Source organism: Pteronotus mesoamericanus, unplaced genomic scaffold (genome assembly GCF_021234165.1).
Source record: "Pteronotus mesoamericanus isolate MK-2021 breed Mesoamerican mustached bat unplaced genomic scaffold, CSHL_Meso_final scaffold_174, whole genome shotgun sequence".
Classification (NCBI taxonomy): Eukaryota; Metazoa; Chordata; class Mammalia; order Chiroptera; family Mormoopidae; genus Pteronotus; species Pteronotus mesoamericanus.
Window position 1 is genome coordinate 41,498,323 of NW_026555309.1, and position 17,846 is coordinate 41,516,168.

At 41.3% G+C, this 17,846-nt stretch overlaps 1 protein-coding gene across 12 annotated transcripts in view; it reads left to right on the forward strand.

The window, feature by feature from the left end:
* The first annotated feature begins 9,361 nt into the window (after positions 1–9,361).
* The window catches only part of PHF20L1 (PHD finger protein 20 like 1), a 64,823-nt gene continuing 56,338 nt past the window's right edge, over positions 9,362–17,846 (forward strand). For 9 of the 12 annotated variants that reach the window (XM_054590501.1, XM_054590513.1, XM_054590506.1 and 6 more), the window contains exons 1-2: positions 9,362–9,660; positions 11,744–11,863. In XM_054590501.1, the coding sequence (XP_054446476.1) occupies positions 11,781–11,863 (83 nt within the window). In that variant the 5' untranslated portion in view covers positions 9,362–9,660; positions 11,744–11,780. The remainder of the gene's footprint in view (positions 9,661–11,743; positions 11,864–17,846) is intronic. The other 3 variants (XM_054590502.1, XM_054590504.1, XM_054590503.1) reach the window with 3 other exon arrangements.

Below are 17,846 nucleotides of genomic sequence, written 5' to 3' on the forward strand. Positions count from 1 at the left end.
CTAGAATAGAAGAGCACACAGCTCTTGGGAAAGTCAGCTTTCAAACCGCTCTTGTTTTCTTTCAAAAACCGCCTGCGAAACCAGAGGCTGAGCGGCAGAATGAGGTCACACTTCCTGTGGGGCTCTCATCAGTGACATTCACGCTGAGGAGCCTGGTGAAGACTCAAGATTGTCTCCTGGATGTACGGCCCGTGAGTCAGGCCAGCTGGCTACCCCGTGGCCACCCGAGAGATGCTTTCCTGAGCTCACTCGGCACCCCTGGCTGCAAGTGTGTGAGAGAAACTCAGAGAGGCAACATTTCCCGCTGGTCATCTTCTGGCTGTTTTCAGTATAGAGTGCATAGCAGTGTTTTGTTCAAATCAGTGAAAATACACTGATGCTGTTAAACCTAGAATGCTATCGAAAACCAGGAGCATGATCTCGTGAAATGTCTGCTCTGAAACCATGTTGATCCACCCAAGAGTGGGCTTCACAGGAAACGATCTATGGGTGGCAGTTTACATTTGAGATTTATATTTTAGTAGAGCTCAAAGAACTTGATCTTGGTGGGTTCTTACAGGTTTCTGCTGTTTTACATGATCAAAGAAATATATGTTCAAGCTACACTGAGGTGCACTTAGTCACGGAACGAGAGTGGGTTTTGGAATTACACAGGCTGAGATTCAAAACTCTGTCCTCCATACTAGCAGTGTGCACAGATTTGTGACTTAACCCATTTGAGCTGCAATTTTCTCAATGACAAAGGTCATTATATACTAATATATTTCAAAGAAAAGCCTGGAGAAAAAAATGAGAAATAAGTGAGTCCTCAGCCAGATGTGCAAGATGTGTTTCTTATTTTTTTCTGTAAACCAACTTCAGAGGCCCCCGTTGGACAGGCTGGCAGAAAAGTTAATTTCATTTTTTCTTGGGGTCCCCTTTCCCCCTGAGATGATGTCACAGGCAGGATCTTCTCTTGAACCGCCCCAGGGCAGGCGAAGCTGTTAGGAGAGCCTGTTGAGCCTGAGGTAGGCAGCTTTCAAAGCTGGCCCTCAAGGATTCTCACGTAAGCCCCTTGAGGGTGGCCTGAAACTGACTTCTCCTTAATATACAGAATAAGACAAAAGTGGTGAGTTGTAACCTACCATGATTAGGCTACAAAAGGCTGCAGCTTCTGTCTTGCTGGGCCCTCTGCTACCTTCTTGGTTTGCACAGGCTGATGGTTGGAGGAACATGTGTGGTGAGGAGCTGACAGTTGTCTCAAACGCCTGTGAGGAACGGACCTTCAGCGACCGAGCCAGCGGCCACGGGAGTGCTGGGCCTCTTCCAGCTCGGCAGCAGTGAACACTTGAATCGCAGCCCTTGAAACACCCAGAAGCAGAGGAGCCCGCTTAGCGTTGCTCAGGTTCTGGACCCATTGACACCGTGTGATCACAAAACTTGGCTTCCAGACACTGAGTTTTTGGGGAACTTTCTACACAGCAATAGGTAACTAATAATGCATTGTCCTAACCGAGGTGAACTTCTGAGCCACCTACTGTTCTGGGCTACTTGGTCAGTGTGTCTCTGCTGCTTTAGTGCTATCATTAGAGTACAGGCACATTTATTCAAGACTGTGCCTAGTCACAGCTGCCTAGGTTTACCAGATAGCCATCCTGCTCTGCCGCTGTCCTGGGAGCCTGGGATCCTCTTCCTTGCGATTCATAGCTCTCCTCCTCCTCCTCCTCCTCTTTCTGTTCTTCCCGCTCTTTTATTTCTCCTCCTTCTCCTTTCAGACTTGGCTACTGTCTTCTAGCAGAGGACAGAAAACTCCTTCTGCCTCCTTCAAGGCCTGCTACTCTGCCTATGCCCACAAATCTCAGGCTACCTTCTGTTCCTAGAAATTAGAAAGTGAAGAGGTCCTTTGAAGCCTCAAACTGTCATAATTTCTTTGCTACCAAGCTAGCATATCTCTGGCTATACAAAAACAGTCAACAACTTTTTATCTATTTGATTCCAATCAGTTCTCTGTGCCCATATTCATACCTACCTTTTTTTTTTTTTTTTTGAAACATACCTCTCTCTGGTACCTTGACTAGCCATTTCTTAGGTATTTGTCACATGTCATATGAGCAATTCATGGGCACGGGTCTTGGAACAATTTTCAAACTGTTTGGTTTTATGACAAGTCCATTATGTTGGCAGTGTGAGTTGTGACCCGATTGTAAGATCAGAATGATACTGGGTGTTGTTTTGCTGGTAGGTCAAGTGAGGGTAGAGACAAATATATGTACAAAGATATATAAATATTTGGAGAGCATAATATTTTAATTTCAAGTGGTATATGAAGAAAAGACAGAAATCAGAGAAATGGCAAGACCAGATAGATAGGGATTTATTGAAAGTGGCCCACTGAGCTTCCTGGTAATTGTGCTGGAGTCTCTCATGTTCTGATGGCAACAGAAGATTGAAGTCTCTCAAGGTTTCCACACAGATTCATTGCAGTACTTTTATGGTTTGCCTGTAGATTGATTTTGTCATCACTGATGATTTCAAACTTTTTTTGCTGCTAATGTGTCTTTTTAGGATTTATACAGTATTTCTTGCTACTGTCTCCCCAAAATGCTCCAGATAGGTTGTTATTATTTGCTCAGGGTTCATATATGAATTGCAGTGGGAATAACTTTTTTGAAAGAAAGAGAGAAGGAGACAGATGGAGAAATGAAGGGTGGAGTAGAGGAGGATTGAGAGAGACTGATTATCTAGCGAAAACCCTATAATAAAATCTTAATAGAAGTTATATCCTTGGTGACAAGAACTGTGTCTTAGTCATCTCTGTGACCCTCAGGAGCAAATGCAGGGCTTCCCACAAAGTAAGTCCCCAGAAGATGTGTGTTTTCATGGAATCAGAAAAAAAAGAAACCAAGGGATGACCCTCAGAGATGACAATAGCTTGATACAGGGATCCCCATGGAGGGTGAGAAAGGAATGATAGGAACCGTGTAGCATTTGCATATCAATTATAATTTGCCAAACATGTAAGTCTTGTTCTATCTAATTTAATCCTCAAAACAACTCTGTGCAGTGGATTTAAAATTCCCATTTTCCATGAGGAAAAGATTGTCAGGGAAGTGTCTCTACCCTGATCACGCGGGTAATAGCATCAGGGCTAATTTACAACTCCTGGTCCTTGTCCACATTGCTGGCCCTAATGTGCTTTCTTATTTTAAGCTGCTATTTAAAAGCAGTAGTGAAGCAAGTTGATCTCTTGATTCCTTTCAAGTCTACAGTTTCCTATGATCTTCACGACACCTATTGTTCAAAAAAAAAAAAAGAAGACAGAAAGAAATGATGAAAATCAAAGGGCGTTTACCCTCAGCCTGGTAAAGCTGGCTCTGTTGAATGATTTGCAAAAATATAAAAGAGGAAGCAATCCAATCCCGGACCACAAAGTTGCATTGCCTCAATGTTTTCTACTATGGCAAAATCAAGGACTGTGGCAACACCGGTGCCACAGCCTCTGCCCCTGACCAACCTTCTTCCCTCCCCAACAGGGGCAATTGTTTCATCTGAATGTCAGGCACTTACCTTGGCAGATGCTGGTACTGTTTTCCGGCACTGATCAAGAGGACAGACACTTGGATAAATTGCAAGTGACAAGTTAGAGCACATATACGGACCCCATTCACCCTGCATGTTATTTACAATTTTGATTTTTGATACTTATACTATATCAAAATCACTCGTTGGTATGTTGATCTCCTTGACTACATTGCTAAGTGCCTTATGATCAGGAATTGAGTTTATTCATTGTTAGGCTCCTTAGACCTAAGCATATTGTAGGTGTTCAATGAATGCTTGTGGGAAAGAAATGGAAGTAGGATGATGTTTTTTATTTGTTAGAGCTTGAATCACAACTATAAGGAATTATAGGGCAATGATAATTTTGGAGTCTGCATAGAACTCTTATTTGAAGTGTATTCATCCTTCAAGACGTATTTCATATGCCACCTCCTTTGCATGGTCTTCCTTGATTTGCTGAGTCAGAATGAGCACACTCCTCTAGTACATTATCTATATTTCACATGGGTTAACATTTAGCTTTCTCTTGTACTTGGTTGCTTCTGTACCCACCCCTCCACCCCCCGCCCCGCCATCACGGCGAGTCACGTTAGAGTTGGATACCTCGTTTGATTTTTCTCTCTGTTCTTTCTGCATCACCCATTTTCTAGCATTATGTGGGACCTCAGGTTGAATGACAACAAGCAAATGAATGATGAAAGAATGCACACAGGCATACTGTCTGTCATATTTGAGGACACCATGGAGTTGCAGTCAGCTTCATTCTCAAGGAAAATAATGATCACTAAGAGGTTAAAAGTGTTGACTATTTGGTTCCTGTTAATTTGTACACCTGTTATGACCTCTTGCCTACCCCTCGTCCCTCAGGTTTAACAATCCCCTGCAGTGTGCTTCTGCCTTGTAGGGACTGCCTCTAAAAGCGAGCACCTAAGGAATCAGGGATGTAAATGTTAAGTCAATCTCTCACTAGATTTGTCTCTCACTTGGTTTGCCTTTCTAGCTCTGCAAACTAGGAAGAGTCCTCTCAGCTTGATTGGATGGCTGCACATTGGGATTTGCAGTTACCATTGGTGTATGTCAGTTGTGATGATCTTAGTTGCTTTTTGTTGTCCAGCTTCTGTTTTCTTTCTTTTAAATAACAGCACCCCAGTTTTCCTCAAAGGACTCACTCATTCCTATCTCTCAGCCCATGGGGTTTGGGCCAGTCTCTACTCCCACCTGCCTGATTGGGGACTGGACTCAGGTCCACGATAAACTAGTACAAGTCATTCCTATGGTTACCATGCTTGGCTCGGAGCTGGGCACCTGACTTAATTTAGGCCAATGAGAGAATGACTTGTAGGACTTGTTTTTATTTTATCAGGCTACCTAACGACATCTAAAGCCTTCATGGGCCCAGATGAGCAGCTCGAGAATCAAGTCAAACCAAAGGAAGCAGAGGGAAAGATGTTTCAATTTGATCCCTGCCCCAGAAGTCAGACTCATCCCCTTTCCCTTTTTAATTCTATGAATAAATTCCCCTTACCTTTAAGTCTGTTTGCATTGAATGTCAGTCACATCCAACCAAAAGACTCCCAACAGATGTTCTGAAACTTTCCTGTACATAGTAATCATTTAGGGATGCTTTTAAAATGCAGACCTCCAGTCTCCAAACTCAACAGATAGGTTGGGGCTCAGGAACTTACATTTTAACAAACAGCCCTGGAAGGTCTAATACAGATGATTGGTGGATCAACACATGAGAAACACTGAGAGAGTTCATGGGAGATGAAACAGCCAACAATGAAAATCAGAGGAGATGCAAAGTATCAACAGAATGCCTGAAAGAGCCCATCCTTGGTCTTGGTATGCAAAGGGGAAAATCCACTGAGAGGTCAAGTGTTGATTCCATATCCAGTGCTTTTCCGTTTAGGAAATGCTTACCTGATTTCTCTTTAATATTTCATTCTGGTTTAGGTAGCATGATCATATGTGTCAGTTTGCCTGGGACTGCCCAGGAATTCACCTGTTGCTCTGGTGTGATTATTAACAGCACTCTCTTCCACTCTTAAGAGCATCCAGGCTTGGATGAGATATTTTATGGTCACTCCACTTCAGGGCAATCTGCACAAAAAAGGAAGTATTTTGTCACTTAGGCCTCTTGCTACATTTACAAGCTTTTGCTGAGCCATATATATGATATACATATAAATATAAGTATATATTTTGTGGCTTTTATTAGCAGAAACTGATATTTTAAAATCAATATCGCCATGTCTAAAATTTTTAAAAATATCAGAAACCCAGTAGCTTGTGAATAGCATATCAACTTCCAGTAAAAAATAAATTAAACAATGTTGTCTAGATCATCCTATTACCCTAGAATTAACTCATTATAGAAATGCAGAATATAAAGCCCAAAATCAATGCAAAATGGAGTCCGTGAGCAGGACATTGTGTGGACAGATGAAAGAGATGATATCTCCCTGTCAGGTTCATACATGGCCTAGAGGTCGAACTGCTGGAGATTAATTCTGGAATAATTAACACTTCCGGTCAGTTGATAAAAGGATTTGGTGACAGAGACCCAGGATAAGTAAGGTCTTTGGCAGGTGAAGGAAGTGATGTTAGTGCCATTTCCAAAGATTTTAAGCACCTGGAATTGAGCGATGTGCCAAAGATGTCTATTATAGCAGTTTAAATGTTTACTAGTCTATTTAAAAGAAAAACCAAAACTTTGAAATTGCTTTGATTTAGTTCATTGATGCTAATTATAAATATTAAAGCAACACTCAAAAAATACCTTTTTTGCTCTTATATGTAATCAGGGAATAGCTTGTATTTAGTACTGACTTTTTCTTCCCTTAAAATAGGCGTATACTATTCTTATATGTTCCAGGGGATGTTGTGGTTCCATTTTCATATTTTAATGTTGGAGAATTTTAGTTCAGTGATTTCTGCCTAAGGACTGTTGTTTCAAGATAATTTGCCCAAACTGCTTGTTTGGTTCTGCTCAAACACAGCTGTACGTTCTTTCTTTCTATATTCAGAGATGGAGTGACTGATGGCTAACACTCACCATGTGGATGGGGGTGTGCGGGTGGCAGAGAGGGGAGGGGACATAGCAATGTATAGCTTCAGTTCATGGTTGGGGGATCATTTCTAGACTTTTCTGTATCTTGTAACCCAACCTTGAGCCTGATCTTTGATTCTGGATGTTCAAAACAGGCAAGGGTAGCCTACATGAGTTAACCAGTCTTATCAGACTTAATGCTCCCACTTTGGAGTTAATATTACGTAACATCCACTGTGCTTTTCTGAAATTAAATTCATAGATGATATAAGCTGATATAATTTAAATGTGTATGTTCTAAAAATTAATAAAATTACAATGATAATATAGGAACAAACTTTATGGAAATAATTCATAATAAAAATAACATATTTCAATTCATAAACATTTGGTCATGACTCACAAGAGACATAATAAAGTGGCCAAGTCCTTGGACCTAAATTGAGGTTTGCCCTGAATGTAACAGCTACAAATGCAGAGCAATACAGGTGCTTTCTGTTAGTGCCTCAAATACTGTGAGTAGCTTTGTCATTAGTGACATGATTTTTAAAAATGGGATAAACTCTTGGGAATGTTCATAAAAAGACAATCTTCTCTCATAATCCACAGTAGCTTTATTCCTGGAAAAGGGAGTGTATATTAAAACCTTAGAAAGATAATTTGCTCTTCTGTGTAAAACCGAGTTCTGTTCTCAGACAATTATAAACAGGGTTTTTTGGGGTTTTTTTTCCTCTAGATGAATGTCCAGAGGGACATTCAGAAGTCACGCATGGCCTGGGGCAATTCTTAAAGATACGGGGCTGCACTGCTCATTTCAGCATGTCTAGCAGCCTTGGTCCCTCATTATTAACTTGCAGCTGTGCCTTCCCCAATCATGTGACAACTAAAAATACACACACCCTTATTCTCGAAGTGTCCTCTAAGGGATGGCGTTAACTCCATTGAGAACACTCACCTATCCAATGCACTCAAGCCAGGAATCATTTACATAATGATTTCCATTTTATTTTTCAAGTTGAATTGTTGGAGAGGTTCCTTGTTAAGTTTCAATTAAAATGAAAGAATGTTTTTTTCAGGGTCGATTGGTCGATTCTCAAAAAGCAGAGGCAAGTGGGTAGAATCTATGTTATCCTTTACGTATGTATTTTATTTAAATTACAAACAACCTTAACTTTTCAGTGATGTATAGCAACAGACAGTTATTTTTTCCCACTTACCAGCTTGAGGGGCAGCAGGGATACTGCCAGGGTTCAGTTATTTAACTCTAGGTCCAAAGTCAGATATCGATCACTGTACTGCCAGGCTGTTGGAGAAAACTTTCCTTACTTTGAACATCACTAGCTGCATCTTATACACAGCCCTCAGTTAGAGAGTCTAATTAGCCTTGCTAAAAACAGCCCTTTAGCTGCAATGGAGACTGGAAATGGGAGTTTCTAACATTTTTACCTTATTTAGTGCAAGGCTGACTCTGACATCAAGACTCATTAGAGGGGTGCATCTGTCAGTTGGGTTAGCTTGTGTTGTGTAACATACAACCACCCACATCTCAAAACAGATTAAGACAACAAATATTTATTTTTTTCCCCTTATACTATATATATATATATATCAGGTGTAGATTAGCAGTTAGTTCTGGGTTTATCATTAAATGGGTACATGTAATGCTAAGGAGGGTGGAAAGTAAAATCCTGTTATGTGTCCAGAAGATTCTGGAAATACATGGTGTAACTATAATGTGAAATTTACCAAACACGGGAAGGGAGTTCAGATGCTGGCAACCAAAATACAAGAGGACAAATGTCCACTAGGGACTGTCTAATTTATCTTTTCTATATATTGCGATGCTCAGTCTAGCGCAGTAGCTCTTGGTAACATAATGATGAATGAATGTCTGTTGAATAAAGGGATATGAATACAGTTGTTTAACTTTCCAAAATTCACTATGATTGAAGCTTAAAGAGAGATGCTTTGCTATTTTAACTCCGCACTGCAAAGCTTGATAAATGTAAGTGTTGTTTGTATGCAATGTTGCATTTAGAAAGCCTGAGAGCTGGAGTGGTTCCCTGGAAAGAGGAAAAAGAAAATGCTTCATTCCAATATTGCTTTGAATGTGTTCGTCTGTTGGTTTCCTCTACAGTAGGGACACTTTCTCTTATGCCTAGGGCACAGCTTGGGACATGGTAGGTATTCAATAAAAGTAGTTCTGTTGTCATTAGCTATGTAGTATTGGGGAAGTCACACACAACGTCTTAGTAATATTGTATCTGTCTTTTGTATTGTAAAGATCTCCTAGACTATGGGGAGCAATACAATTGCGTGATTGTGGTTGTCATGTGATGTACTTACAGCACAGTGCCTGCCACAAGGTATTCATTCAACACAGGTTTATTGACTTTATTCCAGTAACCATTTGCTCTATGGTTAATGTGGAAAGGGGGTGGATATCTAAGAAAGCGTGTAATGCATTTAAGAAAGTTTGTTGAAGGTGCTGGGGTGGAGAAGTTGTGAGAACCTAGTTTCTATCAAATCAGCACTAATAATGTTTAACAGGCTTCGCCCCGATCTGTCAAAGGTCAAACACTTCACTACTGCCAAACAGCTCCCCAAGCTCCCGTCCCTTCTATCGCTCACCACGGCCCCGCCCGCTAGCTGTCAGCCAACCGCCGCAAACCCCGCCTCCCAGGGCCCCCCTCCAATCGGCTGCGCGGCCCGGGCCCAACCCTCGCGAGTCACGGACGCTCCCAGGGCCGCTTCCGGCGCGTCGCGGGCGGCTGACGTCGCCGGGGACCGGCGTCGCGTCTGGGCTGGCCGGCGGCGGCAGCGGCGACGGCGGCGGCGATGGCAGCGGACACCGAGCGAGCTTGAGGGTTCGGACCTGCTCCCTCCCGCGCGACCTCGGGCCCGACCCGTCTCAGAGTTCCCAGTGTGGTCCGCTCCTGCTCCCTCCCCGCGCTGCCTGGGCGGAGGCGGAGTTGGAAGCGGTGGCGGAGGCCCGGGCTGGCCGCCCTGCCTGTGCCCCGGCTCGGCCCCGGACGGCCCGACTGCTGTGCGGACAGGAGGCCGAGTCGGTAAGAGGCGGTGGCAGTTGGGCTTGGAGGCCGCCCGGCCCCGCCTGGCCGCCCGCCCGGGACTCCCCGACGCTGGTGTCTCTCTCCAGCCCGCTCCCCTCCTGTGTCCCTCCCCAGAACTCGCCGCCCCTATTGTCTGGGCGCCGCCGCTCCCTTACCCCTCCCTTCCTTCCCCCCTGCCGAGGGCCGGACGGCTGTCAAACCTGGAGGCGTCCCCCGCTCCCCGCCGGCCCCTTCTGAGCCTTTCCTGTCGGTCTCGTGCCACCCTCCGCCCGCCCCGCGCCGCTCCCCACCTTTTTTTTTTTTTTTTTTTTTTTTTTTTTTGTGACCCCGCGGCCGTTCTCGGACCAGTGCTTCACCTCCCAGGGTTGCGTCTTCTTGCTCATTTTCTCTTCCTACCCAGTTGTCATCTCTCACAACTTAAACCATCCCTTTGCTAGTCTTTTTCGCTTTTCTTCGTGTTTTTCCTCCTCTCCGTTTTCTCTGTCCTCTTTTCTCTTTTTGCTCCAAGTATCCCCGCTCCCCACCGTTTTACTTTTTCTTAATTCAAATCGCTCCTCACTCTGCCCTCTCCATCCAAGAAAAAGGAAATCTAGCCTTTTCTGTTTACTCGCACCGAAGTATGAAAGGGAATGATAAATCTTAACTATGTAATTCTTACGGATTTTAAGCGTGAGCCTAGAAAATTTTAACCCCTTAGTAAGTTCTTTCTGTGATGAACAGTAGAAACGTCGATTAGATCTCTACACAAACATTTAAGTAACTGCCTTATATGTTGCAAATTGACCAGACCTCTGTTAAAAATACTCATATTTTTGTTCCAATTACACCAAATAGCCTTCTGGCCCAGTTTCCTGTTAACTTTAATGCACTACCTTTGCTTGCTTTCGGGGCAGGATTATCCTCCGCACCTCCCCGCCCCCAAACTAAGAGTACTTAAGTTTGATTTTACATATTTTTATGACAAGCATTGATGTTATTTTCCCCCTTCTTAACCAAAATTTTTTCAAAGAGTAAAGGACAGTTGGTTTTTATGTTTGTTGTTAGGTTTTGTTTGTCCCTTTTCAATTTGACCAGATCATAAGAAACAAATTAAACATATGTGTGTTCTCTTTGTTAAACTGAGAGGGAGCATTATTATGTCATGTTGGATTGTAAATATCAAAGGTTTTTAGGGATCCCTTTGCATTCCTGATTACCTGTTATATTTTGATAAAGCTGTCTTAAAATGCATTCCTATTACTCAGGCACTAGGTGCTTAGTGAAAAAGAGGCTCAAGTGTGCTGGGTGGCCCGTGTGGCCAAAAGAATAAATAGTCCGCGTGGCGGTGACCTAGAGAGGAAGAGACACTGAGTTGTAGTTTTTTTGTTTGAACATTGCAACCACTGTTATTGTCAATATTGAAATTGACAGAGGTACTGTGCACTGAGGTGTTGTAGAAATGAACGCTCAGGTTAAAAAAAGTGCCTGTCATTGTGGCTTATTGATTGTGAAGTGTAAGAAAGAAATTCCCTTTGCAACTTGCTACCAAGGTGGAGGATCACAGGTAATGAAAAGTGCTAATCACAAAAGGAGTCATTCAGGTCTTCCCTGGCAGAGGAGCGCGTCCGTTGCCTCTTCCATCTTTGTGTGCGTCAGTGTCTTTCCAAAGTGTTCTGTATTACAAGGTGCTCAGTAGATATTTGCTGAAATATTTGGCTAATTTGTTCTCTTAAGAATGTCAATAGTTATATTCCAGGGTACTCAGCCGTCTTTGATTTTTCAAAGACAGGAAAGCATTTTCAGTTGTTTTTGGGGAGGGTATTTTCCAAGTTAAAATTTAAAGCACTATAGCCATTAGCTAGTTTTAATGCCTATCTCTTTATTCTCTTTAAGTCATTATTTTTTAATGGACTTTTCCTTAATTCGTTATCAAGATTGCCTGTAAATTGTACAGTACTTCACCTAGAGGTATTGATAATCATCATTCAAATTTCTTAAAAACTTGGCAGTTATTTTAACTTCTCTTGTAATGTCTTTAAAATTTTGTTTAAAAAATTTTGTATTTTATGCATCAGAATCTAACTTTTTTTTTCCTCTTGAGGTAGTGAAAAGAGAATACTGAAGAATAGGATCTCAAGATGAGCAAAAAGCCCCCAAATCGTCCTGGAATCACTTTTGAGATTGGTGCTCGTCTGGAGGCACTGGACTACTTACAAAAATGGTATGGAAAATGTGGGGCTCTTGACCTGAAGCACGCTGTTTGTGGTCTTACATATGCCGGTTCATTGCTATTCTGACAGCAGCAGGAACATAAACGTGTTCACATTTTGAATGTGCATATACATTGTGTTTTTAGTTTCCCTGCTCTTCAACAGACTTGGCAGATTTAGCATTTAAACACTATTGCTAGTCAGAGTCATTTTAGGTGTTTGAGAACTGCAAATAATTAACTAGGAAATGAGATACAAAGAGTACGTGTATCCTTGTGTACTTAACACGAGCTGTACTGTGTTGGAGGGAGGGGATTAATCCAGATAACCGCTTCCCAAGTTTGGGAGAAAACTTGAAAGATACAGGATATGTTGATGGTTAGCATAGTGGTTGTTCACTAACGCATCTAAAGCCAAAGAGCACTTGACCCCCTCCTTCCCCAGAGTGCAGCGGCCCGCAGGCAGGGTGTCGCTGTGTCTCGCACTGCGTGGGCAGCCCTTTCAGACTGCCTCTTGTTTCTTCTCCTGGTCTGGCCCCCTGTGGTAAGTGGGGAGTTCAGACACCCCCATAACATGGGATCAGATTACCACCTGGAAAGGAGAGAAGGGACATAAGACACAGAGGTCAGCGGACCACTGTAGGGATAACGGAGGGCCTCTCCTCCTCCTGGTACCACGTAGCCGGCCCTGAGTTCTGCTCTCTGAAACACTCTCTTGTTGCCCTTCTCAGCCCCTACCCTGGGAGGGGCGCCGCCTCGGCGCCTCTTGGAGCCTGTTTGTTTAGCAACTCCAGGCCTGTCCGCCAGGCTGTTTGCCATTTTCTCTCACTGCATCTCCCTTCAAAACACAGTGGGCATTTTGTAGATTTGCCTTTGACTGATTTGTGTTAAGTTGTCAGTGGCAGGTGGAGACATCTTGTTCTGTCATGATATTTGACTTTGGAGCAGCCGGGGGTTTTTGTCTCTTAGCATTTGGCATTGGAACCCTCCACAGGTCCCTGACCCCCAGCCTAATGGACTCTGCCTGGGTCTCTGCTCTGGGACAGTTTGAAACTGCAGCTTGAAGTGGGAAGACACAGCTATTTGGCCCCATTCTTTCGAGCTCCCTCCCAGTGGTTACTTCTTTGTAGGGGGTGTAATTGTCACTCAGGTGGAGAGTACACGCAGGAGTTCTCAGCAGGGGTTGGGAAGCGCCTGGGAGCCAGGCAGCAGCATCCCTTCCGGTCGGCAGGATCGTCTCCAGACATTGCCACGTGTCCTTGGGGGGGTGGAACACACTCCTGGCTGAGAACCACTGCATTAGACCCTGCAACAAGAGGTGCTAGGCAGTCAGGCGTGGGCCATTTTGGGTTCTGATGGACTAAAAGCGTGGCTGTGAAGGCACACTCTTTGAGTCTCTGTGTGATACAAGAGTGTGAGAAATGTTACTTCTTTCTTTGGTGGTAATCTTAAATTTGTTTTTTTTTTAAACTACTGGCTTTTTGAATTATTAGTTAATTCATATTAATATATATTCTTAGGCTTCCAAACGGACAAAGTTGCAATTGAACGAACACTCAGTTTTGGAGAAGCATACAGTTTACTAGTTTTCTCAGTGACTTTCAGGGCTATTAGCATAATTAACTTTAGTATTAGTAAGAAATTCACTTTTAGGTGGTGAACTGTTTACTTATTCAACAGTTGTTAAATCGGTGATCCAGTAGTTTAAGTAAAAAGATGATAAAAAAGAAACACCTTTAAAATTCAGCCCGAGTGTGCTTTTAGAGTATTTGGAATTTCAGAGAACAAATGAAAGTTGTAGCTTAAATTTTCATTGTCTTATGGTTCTCACCAAGAAATTCTTAAGTGCTTACATAGGGTGATAACATGCATATGCACTCACTAATAAAGTTGAGATTTAATTTCAATGACCCCAATAATAATGGCCTCTTTAAGTAAATGTTAACCAAGGTAATTACACGTGGTGGTTACTGAAATTTGCCATCAGTTCGATTTTTTTATGCGCTTATGTATATGAACATTTTTAGCACTCTGCTGTAGTTGACGTCTTAATTAAAAAGAAATTAAATATATTGTATATACATAGTGGAGGTAATTGAAATAAATATTTTTTGTTTATTAATGTCAGTAGTCTCAAGAACTAGTTAGACTTGGATGACCCTATAATTGAGTATTAAAGTGCTTTATTATAGGACAATAGTTAATTGCTAAGAGGTACTGAATTTTATATGGGGCACAAAGGAAGTACAGTGAAACTTAACAGATTTCATTTCTAAATGAGATAAACTTTGTTTATGTTGTCCCGTTTTTTAAGGGCCATTCTTTATTTCATGTAAATTTTAACATTTTTGCTTTAATATCAGGTAAAAGTATAGAAGCTTGAGTGTTGAGAAACTTTGATATTCTTGTGAGGGCAAAATAGTTAACCCCTGAAAATGTACTAGAATAATTCCCCTCCTTCTCCTAACCCTCCCTACCTACTTTCTTTCATATTCTCTTCTATTGCCCCCATAATGAATGTTTAGTCTTCCACCGTAATTCATTTGGTTGAAAAGGTATTAAGTCCCGGTTTGGCACCAAAGCCTCTTGAATTATCACAGGCATTGGATGGGGAGGGAGGAGCAGGAAAGCCAACATTACTTGCTGTCGCTGCACTCGAGACCTTCACGATAAGTGCTGTATCTGTCGTTAAGGAAATAACTGATCACTTGTTGATACATTACCTTTTAAAGAGAAATGCAAAGGGAAAGTTGCAGTAGTTGAGCACCTAAAATGCGAATTTGTCCTATGTGTAAGCAATTCTTCCTGTATACAAAAGGACAATAATTTTATTATGTGCCCTATATAGAAAAGGATAAACTCAGTTTAGTTGGTAGAAGTAAACTGAAGGTTAAGCTCACACTTCTACCATTGAGATAGGTTTGGTTTAATAGGAAGATTCGATGTGTTTTTCTTAGGAAAAGGACATTATTACTGCTTGAGTGAATTATAGCCCACATTCCTTAAAGTTCAAAAAGAAAGCCTTGAAAATACACTCTACATGTTTAAGTGGTGATTTATTGCTTATTTTTAAAGTAATCTTACAGCTTGATCAGAAAACGCGTTGACGGTTTGGTTATCTGCCGGTGCTAACGGGGGCGAGTCCTGAGAGCCGTCGCAAGAGGCCGCGCGTGTGCAGTCCGGCGCACGGTTTGTGGGGCTTGGGGCTCCTCCGTGCTGGCTAACCCTAATTCCCACCGAGCAGTGTGGGTTGCTCTAATTTTTAAAAATTGTGTAGGTTTACTTAAAACATTCAGTTTCTTTCTTAATAGTCTTTTCATTTAAAAGCCCTTTAACATACTGATGTTCACAGCTAACACAGTCGGGCATTTTCTATCTTTTTCCATCATATTTCCCACCATAACCTCTGTCCATCCAAACCTTGAAATGTCCATTTTTTAGAATCTCTTTAACGTAGTAGCATCGTAAGAATGAACGTGGATACAGGTTGATGCAGGAATGTTTGTAGAAAGGACGGGTCAGAGTTAAAGTGACATTGGAGACACTGAGTGGACTCTAAAGACGGAAGGGGCAGGTTCACATTCAGGCTCTCACTCTCTGACCTCGTCAACTCTGGTAAGTCCCGAACCTCCTTGGCTCATTTGTAAAATGGAGGCCGTGTGACTGGCATTTACTTACAGGATTATTTTAAGGATCAGGTAAAATAATGTTCAAACTTGCCTCAAATTATACACGATAATTCGTAATTAGAAAGCACGGAGGTAAGGCAAGCGAAGGGGGAAATTGAAAAATAAATCTTTGGGGATGGGAAGACTCCAGTGTGTGCATTTTTAAATGTAGCTTTAGCCTTACACTGAGAATGGCCTGGAGTATAAAACGAAAATTATGTCATTGCAGCAAACTATAATCCATCTTTTCGGAGTGATAATAAAATCTTTCTCTGCAGTTTTATAGTTTACAAAACACTCTTGCAAATATTAAAGTATCTGATCATTCTAAGTATTGCTCTTAAGAAAAGTGGTAAAATCACACTGGTTTTGACCATTGATTTAACTTCTTTTGATTGAAGTTAAAATAGTTGCTCTATTGCAAATGATTTAATTATGAAAACAAATCAAGTAATATGCTCTGGTGTTACTCTTAAAAGAAATTTGAGATACAGAGTCAGTTTAAAACATTCAGATGAGTTATGCTCTTCTGACTTCTTTTGGGAATATTTCTCTTCTAGATCTAAAGGAAAGGAAAATGAAAGATTAAAAAAATGTGGAGATGTCTCCAAGTATCAGAGCTTGATAGAACAGTATACATTTGAATTGGCAAATGCTGTTTCCACACATTTGGAGGTTTTTGAACTGTATGGAAGATTTGCAAATGTGAGTTTTTAAAATGTTCATGAACAGAATTTTAATAGAGTGGGAAAGTTGAGGAAATTTAGATTATAGCAAGTACAAATACCTTCTAATTTAAGTAAGAGTACATATCTTCTGAATAAAAAGGGTTGCTTTTTTCTAATTGGATTTAGCTGTTCAAAAGAAAACAACAGTAGAGATAAGTTGTGTGGTCTGTACTTGGAGAAGAATGCTCTTGAAAATAACACACAAATCAAATTTAAAAACTGGAATCATATTTAAATTATACTAGGTAAGTTTGAAATTTATAGAAACCTTAGTTGAATGCTTTTAAAATAGAGATTCTTTTGCTAATATTAATAAAATTTTGTCGTTTTGTTAATTGGGTTTTCCTAAATCTCTATCTACTTGAAAAGTATTGATTTTTGATTCATTAACTACCCTTGAAAACCGAATTTCAGCATGAGACTGAGACAACTGTACGGTCACCTTTATACATGAAAATAATTCCTAGAAAACTTGTCCATGGATCTGAGTTTAAGGACCCTAACTGTAGGGAATTCCAAATGGAAATAAAATTTTTTAAAAATCCTGAGATGCTTTACATTTGGGAAGTTATACATTTTGAATCTTAGGAGCTAAGTGAACTCTTAAGTTTAATCATCAAGCAGGTCTGTACCAGTGCATAAGCCTTTTAGTTCTTTAATTTTTAAATTTCCCACAAAAGAAAACCCCATAAACTGTTAAAGTTCTTCTTCTCTCTTTTCCCTACAAAAGATGTTGAAAACAAGATTAGGAATGAAAGTTAATTTAACTGGAAGTCAGACAACCTGGCTTCTAACTGCTGTTCTGCCATGAACTGTGTCCTTTGGAGAGTTATTCTGCTTTAATGTCCTTAACATGAGGGTGTGACTCATTAGATGACCTTTCAGTTCCCTTAAATTAGAAGCTTGAATTTTTTCGTCTACTTGCTACCTATCCAGTGATGGCAGATTTTTAAATCTTAACGTAGGTGTATACCACAGGCCTGAGGCAGAAGACAGACAAAGGGTAGAAGTCGTATGCAGTTTGTGCAGAACTGCTGGCCACTAGAAGAAAATGAGTTGTAAGAAGTGGAGAAGGTGAATGTATTTTGGAACAAAAATAAGAGAGGTTTGAGCTATTTGGAGTTCAGTGGCAGGTTGTTTCCCTTTGTCCAACCTGCCCTATCATTTAAATGCTTTTCCATTAATTGATTAATTTTGAAATTACTTAGAATCGTAACTATCCATTTCAAAAAGTATATTTGTCCAACAGGATACTTTGGCTCCCTAACTTTCTATGTGGTACCAATTTACTGATAAATTGGTTGTTTTACAAAGTTCATTGATCCTAAAGTTTTGAAAGTTATTCTGGTGAAGTCTGGAAGAGTGATTCTTAAACTTTAGTCTGCATCAGAATCACCTGAAGGGTTTGTTGGACAAACTAGATAGCTTGGCCCAACACCCACAGCTCCTGATTGAGTAGGTCTGAGGGAGCCCAATTATTTGTATTTCTATCAAGTTTTCAGGCTACACTGGTGCAGCTGGTCTGGGGACCACGTATGGGAACCACTAGTCTATGCAGAGTTACTAACCTGAAGATAAAGTTTCTGAGGTGACTAGCAA